This window comes from Cebidichthys violaceus, unplaced genomic scaffold (assembly GCF_023349555.1).
Source record: "Cebidichthys violaceus isolate CVI_PGR_0920_01 unplaced genomic scaffold, fCebVio1.0.p SCAF_19, whole genome shotgun sequence".
Taxonomy (NCBI): domain Eukaryota; kingdom Metazoa; phylum Chordata; class Actinopteri; order Perciformes; family Stichaeidae; genus Cebidichthys; species Cebidichthys violaceus.
This window is the reverse complement of record NW_027176361.1, coordinates 590,001-605,000: the sequence shown is the minus strand read 5'-3', so window position 1 is coordinate 605,000 and position 15,000 is coordinate 590,001. Positions and strand designations below refer to the sequence as shown.

The 15,000-nt window shown below is 44.5% G+C and overlaps 2 protein-coding genes across 4 annotated transcripts in view; one reads left to right on the top strand and one right to left on the bottom strand.

The window, feature by feature from the left end:
• Positions 1-1,910, bottom strand: part of LOC137874393 (motile sperm domain-containing protein 1-like) — a 2,745-nt gene extending 835 nt beyond the window's left edge. For 2 of the 3 annotated variants that reach the window (XM_068713048.1, XM_068713050.1), the window contains exons 1-4: positions 1,813-1,910; positions 1,153-1,455; positions 248-323; positions 1-95 (exon numbers count right to left, since the gene is read on the bottom strand). The exon at positions 1-95 is cut by the window's left edge and continues 153 nt beyond it. In XM_068713048.1, the coding sequence (XP_068569149.1) occupies positions 1-95; positions 248-323; positions 1,153-1,363 (382 nt within the window). In that variant the 5' untranslated portion in view covers positions 1,364-1,455; positions 1,813-1,910. The remainder of the gene's footprint in view (positions 96-247; positions 324-1,152; positions 1,456-1,812) is intronic. The other variant, XM_068713049.1, reaches the window with a different exon arrangement.
• A 659-nt stretch (positions 1,911-2,569) lies between these two features.
• Positions 2,570-11,616, top strand: slc25a11 (solute carrier family 25 member 11). Its single transcript, XM_068713044.1, has 9 exons — positions 2,570-2,768; positions 5,898-6,050; positions 6,694-6,811; positions 6,898-6,986; positions 7,420-7,510; positions 7,655-7,745; positions 7,915-8,014; positions 10,699-10,750; positions 10,868-11,616. Exons 1-9 carry the CDS (start codon positions 2,704-2,706, stop codon positions 11,021-11,023), a joined length of 915 nt encoding a protein of 304 aa, XP_068569145.1. The 5' UTR covers positions 2,570-2,703; the 3' UTR covers positions 11,024-11,616.
• The last annotated feature ends 3,384 nt before the right edge of the window (positions 11,617-15,000 follow it).

Sequence of the window (15,000 nt, the reverse complement as noted above, 5' to 3'; positions counted from 1 at the left end):
CCCGTCCTCCCACCTGTCCTCCTCCTCTCACCTCCAGACGGAACCTGTCTCTGCGTCCCCGGTGACGAGGGGACACGTCCAGGTGACGCACCACCCTGACAGGAAGAGGGTAGTATTAGTAGTAGTAGTAGTAGTAGTACTATTAGTGGTATTAGTAGTAGTTCTAGTAGTAGTAGTAGTAGTGCTATTAGTGGTAGTAGTAGTATCAGTAGTAGTACTAGTAGTAATGGAGTATCAGTGGACTCACAGGTCCACACAGGATCGAGGTCTGACGCTGCCCTCTGACTCCACCACTCTGTAGAGACACGGAGCTGTACACCACACTGAGAGACAGACAGGTAAATAAACAGACAGTCAGACAGAGAGAGACAGTCAGACAGGCAGACAGACAGACAGACAGACAGTCAGGCAGGCAGGCAGGCAGGCAGGCAGGCAGGCAGGCAGACAGGCAGGCAGACAGAGAGACAGACAGACAGTCAGGCAGACAGTCAGGCAGACAGTCAGACAGACAGACAGGCAGACAGGCAGGCAGTCAGACAGACAGACAGACAGTCAGGCAGGCAGGCAGACAGACAGTCAGTCAGTCAGACAGACAGACAGTCAGGCAAACAGACAGACAGACAGTCAGTCAGTCAGTCAGGCAGGCAGACAGACAGACAGACAGACAGTCAGACAGACAGTCAGGCAGACAGACAGACAGACAGTCAGGCAGGCAGACAGGCAGGCAGGCAGGCAGACAGACAGACAGTCAGGCAGACAGACAGACAGTCAGGCAGGCAGACAGGCAGGCAGGCAGACAGACAGACAGTCAGTCAGACAGACAGACAGACAGACAGTCAGGCAGGCAGACAGACAGTCAGACAGACAGACAGACAGACAGTCAGGCAGGCAGGCAGGCAGGCAGGCAGACAGACAGACAGTCAGTCAGACAGACAGACAGACAGACAGTCAGGCAGGCAGACAGACAGTCAGTCAGTCAGACAGACAGACAGTCAGTCAGGCAGACAGACAGACAGACAGTCAGTCAGTCAGGCAGGCAGGCAGACAGTCAGACAGTCAGGCAGACAGACAGACAGACAGTCAGTCAGTCAGTCAGGCAGGCAGGCAGGCAGGCAGACAGTCAGACAGACAGGCAGACAGACAGGTACTGACTCCTGAAGCTCAGGCTGAAGCTGTAGGGGTTGTACAGGGTCAACAGTCTCCTGTGGGAGCTCCTCTGTTCACAGTAGAACAGCAGCTCAGAGGGGAACAGGAAGACAGGCAGCGGGGACGCACCACCCGTCTCACCCTCCTGTCTCCCCACCGCCGCCCGCCCCCTGTCCCCTGTCCTCCCCCGTCCGTCACGGCTGTCCTCTCTCCTCATTGGTCCTCCCCGCGTGATGTCCCACGCGCCGCCATGATCCGAGCGCTCTCATTGGACGACGTGTCGGTGTGACGTCACAGCATCGCCTCCTGCTGCAGGAAGGAAAATACATTAATTCAATGAATATATTAATAATATAAAAACCCAAATAACTGATCACAACACTGAGAGATAGACAGGCTGTTAGCTACAGGGGCTGTCTGTCCACAGGGAGACACACAGGGAGACACACAGGGAGACAGGTAAATAAACAATAAATAAATAACATAAACACACAAAGAACTCGACTGAATCTATGTTTTCATGTGAAAGTCAACATTTGAAAGTACAGCTGAGTCATAAATACTACAGCTGTGAGGTACTTGTACTTGTACTTGTACTTGACGTATTATTAGAGATTAAACTAGCAGCACTAAATGATCTGACCGCTCACTTAACCGGAAACACACCGTGAATCACCGTTATCTTCTGGTAGAAACCGTCTCACGGACTCTGTTCAGTACAATCACAGGTTCGAGTCTCTACTTCCGCAGCTAGCTGTTGCTTTTCACAGGCCCCGCCCTCTTTAAAGCTAACAACCAATGAGTGGAGCGGTAAGGGCAACGCGCGTAATTATATTGGATGTCAGGCACGTCGATCACTTCCTGCTTCAGCTCAGTTTGTGTGCGTCATTTGGGCTGTGCTTAAACTGCTGTTGCCTTCAGGTGCTGTCGTAAATATTAACACTCAGCTGTCAGTCTACAAATAACTATTTTATATATTGTTCGCATATATTTGTTAAGCCTCTGAGTGCGAATAACCTTATTAATGTTATATTTAGGTAATAATCTTCAAAAAGAATATTCATAAAGTATTTATATAACAAAAATATGAACTTGAAAAAAAAATTGATATGTGAGCTTTTCCAAAATAAACAAATCAACAACTACATTTACAGTTAAAATGACAGTTTACACGCTTTAGTTTATTTCATATTTCTACATAAACCTTAACTGTAATCCTTTTACAATGTGCGTTGACACGCTGGTGCTCAGATTAACGAGCGGTCGCCGGGACCCTGAAGGCATCAAAACAAAGGTTCGTGTACCTTCGTGTACCTTCGTGCTACCTTCCTGATTGGTCCTGCTCGCTTCCTGGTTGGTCTTATTCGCTTCCTGATTGGTCCTGCTCGCTTCCTGATTGGTCTTATTCGCTTCCTGATTGGTCCGCCGGTTGTCTCCGAGCCCGACCCGCTCCACAGAGTCACCTTGGTCCGGCTTGCTGCAGTTTTTGAGAGCAGGTGGTCCCGTCCGGCTCAGAGGCAGACAGACAGCGGGAATCTGACCGGGGACTCTTTAAACATGGCGGAGGCAAAGCCGAAGACGTCTCCGAAGGCCATCAAGTTCCTGTTTGGGGGCTTGGCCGGGTAGGTGCTGCTGCTAGCTCACATGCTAACGTGCTAATGTCAGTTAGCAGTCAGGGGAAGCTAACAGGAGAGCTAACAACTGCTAACAGGAGAGCTAACAACTGCTAACAGGAGAGCTAACAACTTCTAAAAGGGTTATTCTGGTTAATTAAGATATTATCTGATTTATGACAATAACTAGCGGCTGTATCAGTGTTGCGTTAAACTCCGTCCCCACATCGATCCTTACCCAAACCCCCCCCCACACACACAGAGAGGTCACAGGTTATCGGTTGTCTATGATGTTGACCTTTGACCCGACATTAGTTAATTGACAGTGATGTTAACTATGATGTCATATCCTCTAATTCAGTAAGAATACTAATACAACACTGTGAGAATACTCCACTGTTAGTTAAAGTCCTGCATTTCAAGTATTATTCAAATATTACATTGTAGTACAGTATAAAGTACACTGTGTACCTCTGAGGTGTAGTACAGTATAAAGTAGTACATGTACCTCTGAGATGTAGTACAGTATAAAGTACACTATGTACCTCTGAGGTGTAGTACAGTATAAAGTACACTGTGTACCTCTGAGGTGTTGTACAGTATAAAGTACACTGTGTACCTCTGAGGTGTTGTACAGTATAAAGTAGTACATGTACCTCTGAGATGTAGTACAGTATAAAGTACACTGTGTACCTCTGAGGTGTTGTACAGTATAAAGTAGTACATGTACCTCTGAGATGTAGTACAGTATAAAGTACACTGTACCTCTGAGGTGTAGTACAGTATAAAGTAGTACATGTACCTCTGAGATGTAGTACAGTATAAAGTACACTGTACCTCTGAGGTGTAGTACAGTATAAAGTAGTACATGTACCTCTGAGATGTAGTACAGTATAAAGTACACTGTACCTCTGAGGTGTAGTACAGTATAAAGTACACTGTGTACCTCTGAGGTGTTGTACAGTATAAAGTAGTACATGTACCGCTGAGATGTAGTACAGTATAAAGTACACTGTACCTCTGAGGTGTAGTACAGTATAAAGTAGTACATGTACCTCTGAGATGTAGTACAGTATAAAGTACACTGTACCTCTGAGGTGTAGTACAGTATAAAGTAGTACATGTACCTCTGAGATGTAGTACAGTATAAAGTACACTGTACCTCTGAGGTGTAGTACAGTATAAAGTAGTACATGTACCTCTGAGATGTAGTACAGTATAAAGTACACTGTACCTCTGAGGTGTAGTACAGTATAAAGTAGTACATGTACCTCTGAGATGTAGTACAGTATAAAGTACACTGTACCTCTGAGGTGTAGTACAGTATAAAGTAGTACATGTACCTCTGAGGTGTTGTACAGTATAAAGTAGTACATGTACCTCTGAGGTGTAGTACAGTATAAAGTACACTGTGTACCTCTGAGGTGTAGTACAGTATAAAGTAGTACATGTACCTCTGAGGTGTAGTACAGTATAAAGTACACTATGTACCTCTGAGGTGTAGTACAGTATAAAGTACACTATGTACCTCTGAGGTGTAGTACAGTATAAAGTAGTACATGTACCTCTGAGGTGTAGTACAGTATAAAGTACACTGTGTACCTCTGAGGTGTAGTACAGTATAAAGTACACTGTGTACCTCTGAGGTGTAGTACAGTATAAAGTAGTACATGTACCTCTGAGGTGTAGTACAGTATAAAGTAGTACATGTACCTCTGAGGTGATGTAACAGGATTGATCCCCTCAGACTTTAAGTACAGAGTACAGCTTTGTGGTCTAACTGGTATTCATGAAACAGACTTCAGACCCGCTAACATGGCTCAGTGTTGAGGTTTAAAGGACCAGATGAACCTGTTTGTAGAGACCTGTTCTGTAAACCCAGTTCATCAAAGTCTCATATTCTGGTGATCACGTTCCATCAAGTAGCAAGATGCTGTCGGGCTAACATTTGGGCTAACGTTTGGGCTAACGTTTGGGGCTAACGTTTGGGGCTAACGCTTGGGGCTAACGCTTGGGGCTAACGCTTGGGGCTAACGTTTGGGGCTAACGTTTGGGCTAACGTTTGGGGCTAACGTTTGGGCTAACGTTTGGGGCTAACGTTTGGGGCTAACGTTTGGGGCTAACGTTTGGGCTAACGTTTGGGGCTAACGTTTGGGGCTAACGCTTGGGGCTAACGCTTGGGGCTAACGTTTGGGGCTAACGCTTGGGCTAACGTTTGGGGCTAACGTTTGGGCTAACTGATGTGTTTTTGATATTAAAATATGAAGTCATTTATTTGTAATGTTTATAGTTGGTTTGACTGATTAAAGCGTTAAAGAGACGTATTTCATTTGGTCTGGACTTTAAGTCTAGACTAACTCCACTGAGTCTCAGTAAACTCAATCAGTTGAATTCATAATTATCAGCATTAGTTGTTGCGTTCAACTGCATTTCTCAGAAAGAGAGAAAATAAAGTATTATTTAATGTTTTTAGAATAAGAGTAATATCATATAATGTAGTGTAGTGTAATATATTATAATATAAGGTAACATAATGTAATATAATATATTTTCACGTCTTCTGTCGTGGTGCAATAGAAGTGAGAGCTAGATTTATTTTAACCTCCTGGACTGTTGCATTGTGGGTCATGAGTGGACGCCCTGATCTGTTTAAATGTCACGACCCTTTAAACTTTAAAAGGTCTCAGAGTGAACAGCTGCTGCTGCTGTGAACAGACTGTCCTCACAGTATCTTCAGTGTCTTCAGACTGTCCTCACAGTGTCTTCAGAGTGTCTCTGTGGACAGACTGTCTGTGATTCTCTTTATAGATCTGTTAATGTATCAATAAACATGATGAGGATCAATTCAACTGATTAGTTCATCTACAGAAAACACCATGAACACCTGTCTGACTGTACCTGTCTCTCTGTCTCCCTGTCTCTCTCTCTGTCTACCTGTCTGTCTCTCTGTCTACCTGTCTGTCTCTCTCTGCCTACCTGTCTGTCTCTCTCTGCCTACCTGTCTGTCTCTCTCTGCCTACCTGTCTGTCTCTCTGTGTACCTGTCTGTCTCTCTCTGTCTCTCTGTATGTCTCTCTGTGTACCTGTCTGCCTCTCTCTGTCTACCTGTCTCTGTCTCCCTGTCTGTCTGTGTGTCCAGAATGGGTGCGACCGTCTTCGTTCAGCCGTTGGACCTGGTGAAGAACAGGATGCAGCTGAGCGGTCAGGGAACGACGGCTCGAGAGTACAAGACGAGCTTCCACGCTCTGTTCTCCATCCTGAAGAACGAGGGAGTAGGAGGCATCTACACCGGGTACCTCGTACTTCACCTACTACATCATCTAGTACTACATCTAGTACTTCACCTACTACTTCATCTAGTACTCTATACAACACGTTATTGATTAAAAGGAGAATATCACATGTTTGTTGTTGTTGTTTATGGTCAGTTTCTCAACTGGTCTATTGATATTTAATACATAAAGTACTATATAAAGTAGTATCACATGTTGTTGTTGTTGTTTATTGTTGTTGTTGTTGTTGTTGTTGTTTATGGTCAGTCTCTCAACTGGTCTATTGATATTTAATACATAAAGTACTATATAAAGTAGTATCACATGTTGTTGTTGTTGTTGTTGTTGTTGTTTATTGTTGTTTATGGTCAGTTTCTCAACTGGTCTATTGATATTTAATACATAAAGTACTATATAAAGTAGTATCACATGTTGTTGTTGTTTATTGTTGTTGTTGTTTATGGTCAGTCTCTCAGCTGGTTTATTGATATTTAATACATAAAGTACTATATAAAGTAGTATCACATGTTGTTGTTTATTGTTGTTGTTGTTTATGGTCAGTCTCTCAGCTGGTTTATTGATATTTAATACATAAAGTACTATATAAAGTAGTATCACTTGTTGTTGTTGTTGTTGTTTATTGTTGTTGTTGTTTATGGTCAGTCTCTCAGCTGGTCTGCTGCGTCAGGCGACCTACACGACGACCCGTCTTGGGATCTACACCATCCTGTTTGAGAAGATGACCGGAGACGACGGACGACCGCCCAACTTCCTCCTCAAGGTACCAAAGCGTTGACCGTTTTCAGGGCGGAGCCTCCGGCTGCCGCTTCCACTGCTTTCACTCTGACGCTCTGGCTCCTCCTACAGGCTCTCATCGGTATGACGGCCGGAGCTACAGGAGCCTTTGTGGGGACGCCAGCAGAGGTCGCTCTCATCAGGATGACGGCTGATGGACGGTGAGACGGACTGAGAGACAGACAGAGAGACAGACAGACGGACTGTAATAAACACTACATCCTGTGGGGGGGGGGGGGGGGGGGCTAACACTCAATCAAGTGTTTGATCACATGACGACATGAACCCAGGTCACATGATGAAGATGATGAAGATGATCTGTAGTCTTTCACACAAACTGTTTGAGGAATAACACCATGAAGTGTTCTGTGGAATAAACTCTCTCTGCCTCTCTGTCTCCCTCTCTGTCTCCCTCTCTGTCTCTCCCTCTCTGTCTCTCCCTCTCTGTCTCTCTCTCCCTGTCTGTCTCTCTGCCTGTCTGTCTCTCTGTCTGTCTCTCCCTGTCTCTCTCTCCCTTTCTGTCTCTCTTTCTGTCTGTGTCTCTGTCTCTCCCTGTCTCCCTCTCTGTCTGTCTCTCTCTGTCTGTCTCTCCAGCCTCCCTGCAGACCAGAGGAGAGGTTACAGTAATGTTTTTAACGCTCTGGCTAGAATCACCAGAGAAGAAGGCGTCACCACAATGTGGAGGGTGAGCTCCGTCACTAACCGACCAACTCCTGTCTTTCTCCAAACGTCAAGCTGTTCTTCACATAGTCCTGCACTAACCCTTCACTTTGTACCTGTGTGTGTGTGTGTGTGTGTGTGTGTGTGTGTGTGTGTGTGTGTGTGTTAGGGTTGTATTCCTACGATGGCTCGAGCTGTGGTGGTGAACGCAGCTCAGCTGGCGTCGTACTCTCAGACTAAACAGGCCCTACTGGACTCAGGTACACACTGTACACAGTACACATATATACATGTATACTGGACTCAGGTACACAATATACACAGTACATATACTACACTTAGGTACATATTAAACACAGTAAATACACGTATAAAAACATAAACTGGACTCCTTAAACATGAACTGTAACGTACTTTGTGTATTTTCAGGGTATTTCGGGGACGATATTCTGTGTCACTTCTGTGCCAGTATGATCAGTGGTCTGGTGACCACGGCAGCATCGATGCCCGTGGACATCGTTAAGACCAGGTGAGACTCTAGACTAACGTTAAGACCGGGTGAGACTCTAGACTAACGTTAAGACCGGGTGAGACTCTAGACTAACGTTAAGACCGGGTGAGACTCTAGACTAACGTTAAGACCGGGTGAGACTCTAGACTAACATTAAGACCGGGTGAGACTCTAGACTAACGTTAAGACCGGGTGAGACTCTAGATTAACGTTAAGACCAGGGGAGACTCTAGACTAACGTTAAGACCAGGGGAGACTCTAGACTAACGTTAAGACCGGGTGAGACTCTAGACTAACGTTAAGACCGGGTGAGACTCTAGACTAATGTTAAGACCAGGGGAGACTCTAGACTAACGTTAAGACCAGGGGAGACTCTAGACCAGGGGTCGGCAACCTTTGTGACATGGAGTGCCAGTTTGAAATGTTCTTCTCATCCAGTGTGCCATTATCAACAATAACGCAAGATTAAATTATGACACAAAATACAAAAACATTTCCAATATACCTGGAATTTTATTCTATCCATAGAGCACATCTCAAAACAATAACAGTATATCTGTATTCTTAACAAAATAGCCACATCAACATTTCAAAGACATGAACAAACAGCTACACATTTAAACTAAAACTAAGTGTCGGCTGAGGCATCATGAAGTGATCAGAGGCCTAGCAGACAGTCAGTGTGATCCCTGGCCCTGCTTTGACCCTGAGCTCTGTGATCTGGGGCTTGTAGTTAGTTACTTTGAGATGCAAACATGCCTCAGAGTGCTCCGTTGTTGACTGCGGGTGGGGCTGAGCACATGTTTCATGTGGTCACTTTTTTTTCACTTGGTCGTTTCTTTATTTGGCAAGCTTTCAAAAAGAGCATCTGACTAACTGAGAAAAGCCTCCTTAATAAATTCGCCATCCGTAAACGGCTTCCCATGCTTTGCGATGCGATAGCTTGCTTCTGTCCCGTGATTTTTAGCCGTGGTAAAAACCTTGAAGGAGCTAGCTTGTTTTTCATACCTGGACACAGCACGTTTAATTGACTCTGCTTTGTCTGCTTGGTCTTTGAAGGTCTTCTCGTGCTTCTTCTCAAAATGACGATTAACACTTGACGTTCGGCACACGACATTCTCACAGCATAAAGTGCACACAGCACGGCCCTTCAAAAACATGAAACCAAACTCTTGTGTCCAGCAGGACTGGAATGCCCCGGTTTTAGCCTTTTCAGCAGCCGCCGTTGCCATTGTTCACAATATCATGCTCTGTCATTCATTCATATGTCAGTATGAAGACAGCGGACAGCGCGCTTGGTCACTCACTTTGATCTGAAATTCGCGCGCCTGCAACCTAACTGACCAATGGCCACACTCCAACATCAAATGCACGCAGTGGTGTCCTCCGGGTCCTAGTGCCGACTCGTAAAGAAGCAGGACACAGTCACACATACAGGCAGTCAAACGCTCACAGACACAGAGGCAGATGCTTTTATTTTGAAAACGGGACAGATAAAGTGAGGATCGTATTAACACTGAGGTGCCAGCGTGCCAGAGGTTATGCCGCGTGCCAAAGGTTGCCGACCCCTGCTCTAGACTAACGTTAAGACCGGGTGAGACTCTAGACTAACGTTAAGACCGGGTGAGACTCTAGACTAACGTTAAGACCGGGTGAGACTCTAGACTAACGTTAAGACCGGGTGAGACTCTAGACTAACGTTAAGACCGGGGGAGACTCTAGACTAACGTTAAGACCGGGGGAGACTCTAGACTAACGTTAAGACCGGGTGAGACTCTCGACTAACGTTAAGACCGGGTGAGACTCTCGACTAACGTTAAGACCGGGGGAGACTCTAGACTAACGTTAAGACCGGGGGAGACTCTAGACTAACGTTAAGACCGGGTGAGACTCTAGACTAACCTAAAGACCAGGTGAGACTCTAAACTAACGGTAAGACCGGGTGAGACTCTAAACTAACGTTAAGACCGGGTGAGACTCTAGACTAACGTTAAGACCGGGTGAGACTCTAGACTAACCTAAAGACCGGGTGAGACTCTAAACTAACGTTAAGACTGGGTGAGACTCTAGACTAACCTAAAGACCGGGTGAGACTCTAGACTAACCTAAAGACCGGGTGAGACTCTAAACTAACGTTAAGACCGGGTGAGACTCTAAACTAACGTTAAGACCGGGTGAGACTCTAGACTAACCTAAAGACCGGGTGAGACTCTAGACTAACCTAAAGACTGGGTGAGACTCTAAACTAACGTTAAGACCGGGTGAGACTCTAAACTAACGTTAAGACCGGGTGAGACTCTAAACTAACGTTAAGACCGGGTGAGACTCTAGACTAACGTTAAGACCGGGTGAGACTCTAGACTAACCTAAAGACCGGGTGAGACTCTAGACTAACCTAAAGACCGGGTGAGACTCTAAACTAACGTTAAGACCGGGTGAGACTCTAAACTAACGTTAAGACCGGGTGAGACTCTAAACTAACGTTAAGACCGGGTGAGACTCTAGACTAACCTAAAGACCGGGTGAGACTCTAAACTAACGTTAAGACCGGGTGAGACTCTAGACTAACCTAAAGACCGGGTGAGACTCTAAACTAACGTTAAGACCGGGTGAGACTCTAGACTAACCTAAAGACCGGGTGAGACTCTAGACTAACGTTAAGACCAGGTGAGAGCTCAGACTAACTTACTGTTTGTTCTCAGGATCCAGAACATGAGGATGATCGACGGTAAACCCGAGTATAAAAACGGTGTGGTGAGTCTGCATAACTTTATTCAAAGGCCCAATACCAATGAAATTTCTTCATACATGTACACGCATGAACTTTATTTTGAAATGAGTTCTGACCCGCTTCCTGTCTCGGTCCATCAGGAGGTCTTGATGCGGGTCGTGAGAAACGAGGGATTCTTCTCTCTGTGGAAAGGCTTCACTCCGTACTACGCCCGCCTCGGTCCCCACACCGTCCTCACCTTCATCTTCCTCGAACAGATGAACCGCCTCTACAAGACCCACATCCTGGAGGGCTAACATACACACACACACACACACACACACACACACACACACACACACACACACACACACACACAGGACTGCAGCACAAACCTCATCATGTCTCTGACCTCACAGCTGAAGGATTTAAAGGAACAGGACCACTGCTTCTTCTTCTAATGGTGGACTGTTCCTTTAAGCTAAACACACACACTCATCCTGTACTTGTGACTTTGTGGGGACTCTGGTTTACATCATGCATTGTCTAGCCCCTAACCCGTCACAAAGAAATACCTGACCCGGGACCCCTAAACCAGGTCTGAATCCTCACAAAAAGACCTTTGAGGATTCAGACTGTCCTCACTCTGAAGGTCTCACTCTTAAACTGGTCCTCACAAAGATTTACAAGTACACACACACACACACACACACACACACACACACACACACACACACACACACTCACACTGTGTTGGAAGTTCTTTTTGTAAAGGAAAGAATGTAGAATAAATGTAGTTGAAATATCATTCGTGATGTTGTTAATAATAATAAAGTCTTATTTGTAAATGTGTGACCCCTCATAACCATGGTTACAGCCAGAGAAAGAAGAATAAACAGTGTGAGCCTCACTTTGTTTTCATTACATCACGTTTACTCTTCCTTTAGATTATTTATTCTTATTACTCCAAAATATGATTTTTCTGATGTATTTGTTTCTTTAAGTCTTGTGAATACAAAACTATTAATTCCAATTAATTCTTATCTGTTGTCACAATATAACCAATGTATTTATTTTTTATTGTTCTTTGAATATCAAAACTATAGTTACAAAATATTTCTCTCCCAATATCAAATATTTTCACATTTGCAATATTTCAACTGTATTTTCAACAATATTAGGATTGACTTTGTTTCTAAAAATATTTACATACTACTGTATTATTCAAATAATCTTATAGTAATACAACTTTTCCTCAAAATAATACTTTGTTCTTGAAATATAAACGGTTGTATTTCCACAGTATTATGTATTTGTTGATGTAATCACTTGTTCTGCAGTGAGCAGGAAGTACTAAACACTACCAAAATAAAATAACACTAAAATTTCAGAGGAAACTGAATCTGAATGTTTGTTTAAGAAAATCTTAAAGATAAAATGTTCGGTTTACTTTGATAGGACGACTTCCTGTTTGATGTTTTAGTGAGTCAGCAGCTGATTGGTTGATCAACATGCGCTGATGTCCATCAGGAGGCCGACGAACTGAATCCTGATCGACACATTAAAGTGTTATTAATGTAAATAATGAACAGATAAAATAGACTGTTTAAATGAAACACTGCAGCGTCTAAAGACAGGTGCATTATGGGTAATGTTTGTGGTCGGGGCAGCTGGAGGAGAAGACGTGAATATCGTCTGAACAGGAAGCAGAGGTTAGTGACAGGAAGTAGGCGAAGAAACACTTTAATTATCTTTAAAAGTGTGAATGTCATTATAGAACACTGTGTGTGTGTGTGTGTGTGTGTGTGTCAGAGCTACACACTCGGGTCCTTTCTGCTTCGCCTTATAAGGACACACTTCATATTCGTTGAAGTTGCAGTCAAGAGACCACTTCCTCTTCCATCACTCGCCTCGACTTCTTTTGACTTGACTCAGAAATATTCACCGTTACAGAGGAAGTGTGTGTGTGTGTGTGTGTGTGTGTGTACACATGAGAGAGAGTGTGTGTCTATGTGAGAGAGTGACATTCAGCACTTCCTCTGCTCTAATCAATGTTCTGCTTCAGCTGAACTCTTCTCTGTAGCTACACACAAGGCCAGGACACGATTAGCCTAGCTTAGCACAAAGACTGGAAGCAGAGGGAAAGTGTTAGCCTAGCTTAGCACAAAGACTGGAAGCAGAGGGAAAGTGTTAGAAGAATCAGAACCGTTTATTTGCCAGAGTCTGTTGCACATACAAGGAATGTTATGTGGTGGATGGTGCATAACAAACAACACAAAAAGTAGAAACATATCAAATTTACAATAAAATATAAAATAAAGTGCACAGACAAACATGACAGGACTATAAACAAGTGTGACGTAAAGTGTTGAGTATAAATAAGAAACCGGTTAGTTGTCCTGGGGATGAAGGAGTCAGTGGAGGTCCTGGTCTTTGTTGATGACTGAAGAAACTGTTCATGTGTCGTGAGGTCTTGGTCCTGATGGACCTCAGCCTCCTGCCAGATGGAAGGGACACGAACACTTCATGTCCAGGGTGAGAGGGGTCGACTACAATCCTTCTTGCTCGCTTCAGGGTCCTTGAGGCGAACAAGTCCTGGAGGGACGGCAGATTGCAGCCGATCACCCTCTCACAGAGCGGATGCGGTGGGACAGGACAAGGTGCTCAAAAGACTTCATGACCACAGAGGTCATGACGACGCTCCTGTAGTCGTTAAGTCCTGTGATCTTTGATTCTTTGTGGACGGGGATGATGGTGGAGGCCTTGAAGCAGACTGGTACGTCTCTCCAGGATATAGAGAGGTGTCAGTGGGGAGGGGGGTGATGGGTGGTACAGAGGCATGGGGGAGGGGACCTGGTGGTCTGGTGGATCGGGTCAGGACTGTCCCATTGTCTTTCAAAGCGACAGTAGAACTCGTTCAGCTCGTCTGCCAGACGGAGGTCGTTCATGGAGTGGGGCGTTTAGGTTTGTAGTTGGTGATCTGTCTGAGACCTCTCCAGACAGAAGCAGAGTCTCTTGCTGAGAGCCGGTGTTGTAGTTTCTCAGAGTACAGTCGTTTAGCGTCTCTCACCGCCTTACTAAACCTTTTTGACTCTTTATACAAGTCCTTGTCCCCACTCCTAAATGCCTGATCCTTGTGCAGCCTTAGCTGTCTGGTTTGTCGTTGTTGTAACTCACCCTGGTGCTGGTTTGAACACAGCTGTCCTCACAGAAGCTGATGTATGACGTCACAGCCTCTGTGTCCTCATCCAGACGGTTGGTAGTCCTGAAGACATCCCAGTCTGTACAGTCTAAACACGCCCGAAGATCCTCCATGGCTTCACTGGTCCACTGCTACTGTTACTATTACTACTACTTATACTGCTAAAGTAGCTGCTACTGTTACTATTACTACTACTTATACTGCTAAAGTAGCTGCCACTGTTACTATTACTACTACTTATACTGCTAAAGTAGCTGCCACTGTTACTATTACTACTACTTATACTGCTAAAGTAGCTGCCACTGTTACTATTACTACTACTTATACTGCTAAAGTAGCTGCCACTGTTACGATTACTACTACTTATACTGCTAAAGTAGCTGCCACTGTTACTATTACTACTACTTATACTGCTAAAGTAGCTGCCACTGTTACTATTACTACTACTTATACTGCTAAAGCAGCTGCTACTGTTACTATTACTACTACTTATACTGCTAAAGCAGCTGCTACTGTTACTATTACTACTACTTATACTGCTAAAGCAGGTGCTACTGTTACTATTACTACTCCTTAGGTTGTGTGTTCCAGAGTTTAGTCTTTATGTTAATGATACACACTCAGTTCACACTTGAATTGTGTTGAAGTATTACAATAAATACTTTGAATCAAAGTAAAGTGAAGTAAACTGACTCTGGTGTTCATTCAGATGTGTCAACATCAGAACATTATTGTTTCTTCAGGTTCTTCTCAAACTACAGTCTGATGGGAAATTTAACAAAGTGAGAATGAGGTTTGGTTGAGTTTCTACTTCCTGTCATCAAAGAGACAGTGTGTGTGTGTGTGTGTGTGTGTGTGTGTGTGCGTGCGTGCGTGTGTGCGTGTGTGTGTGTGTGTGTGTGTGTGTGCTGTTAATGCAGATCAAATGTGTGTGTGTTTTCCCAAAGGGTATGCATATTGTAGCTGGTGGCTTGTATAAACCTGTCAACCACACCTCTGCTCTCTCTCTCCTACACACGCACGCACGCACACACACACACACGGGTTGGTGCCTGTCGGGCTTCAAATTCTTCACAAACCTCTCCGGAGTCA

Coding starts and splice junctions, on each gene's coding strand:
- slc25a11 (XM_068713044.1), top strand. CDS start 2,704: ATGGCGGAGGCAAAGCCGAAGACGTCTCCGAAGGCCATCAAGTTCCTG. Junction 7,511..7,654: donor GCGTCACCACAATGTGGAGG/GTGAGCTCCGTC, acceptor TGTGTGTGTTAG/GGTTGTATTCCTACGATGGC. Junction 7,746..7,914: donor ACAGGCCCTACTGGACTCAG/GTACACACTGTA, acceptor GTGTATTTTCAG/GGTATTTCGGGGACGATATT.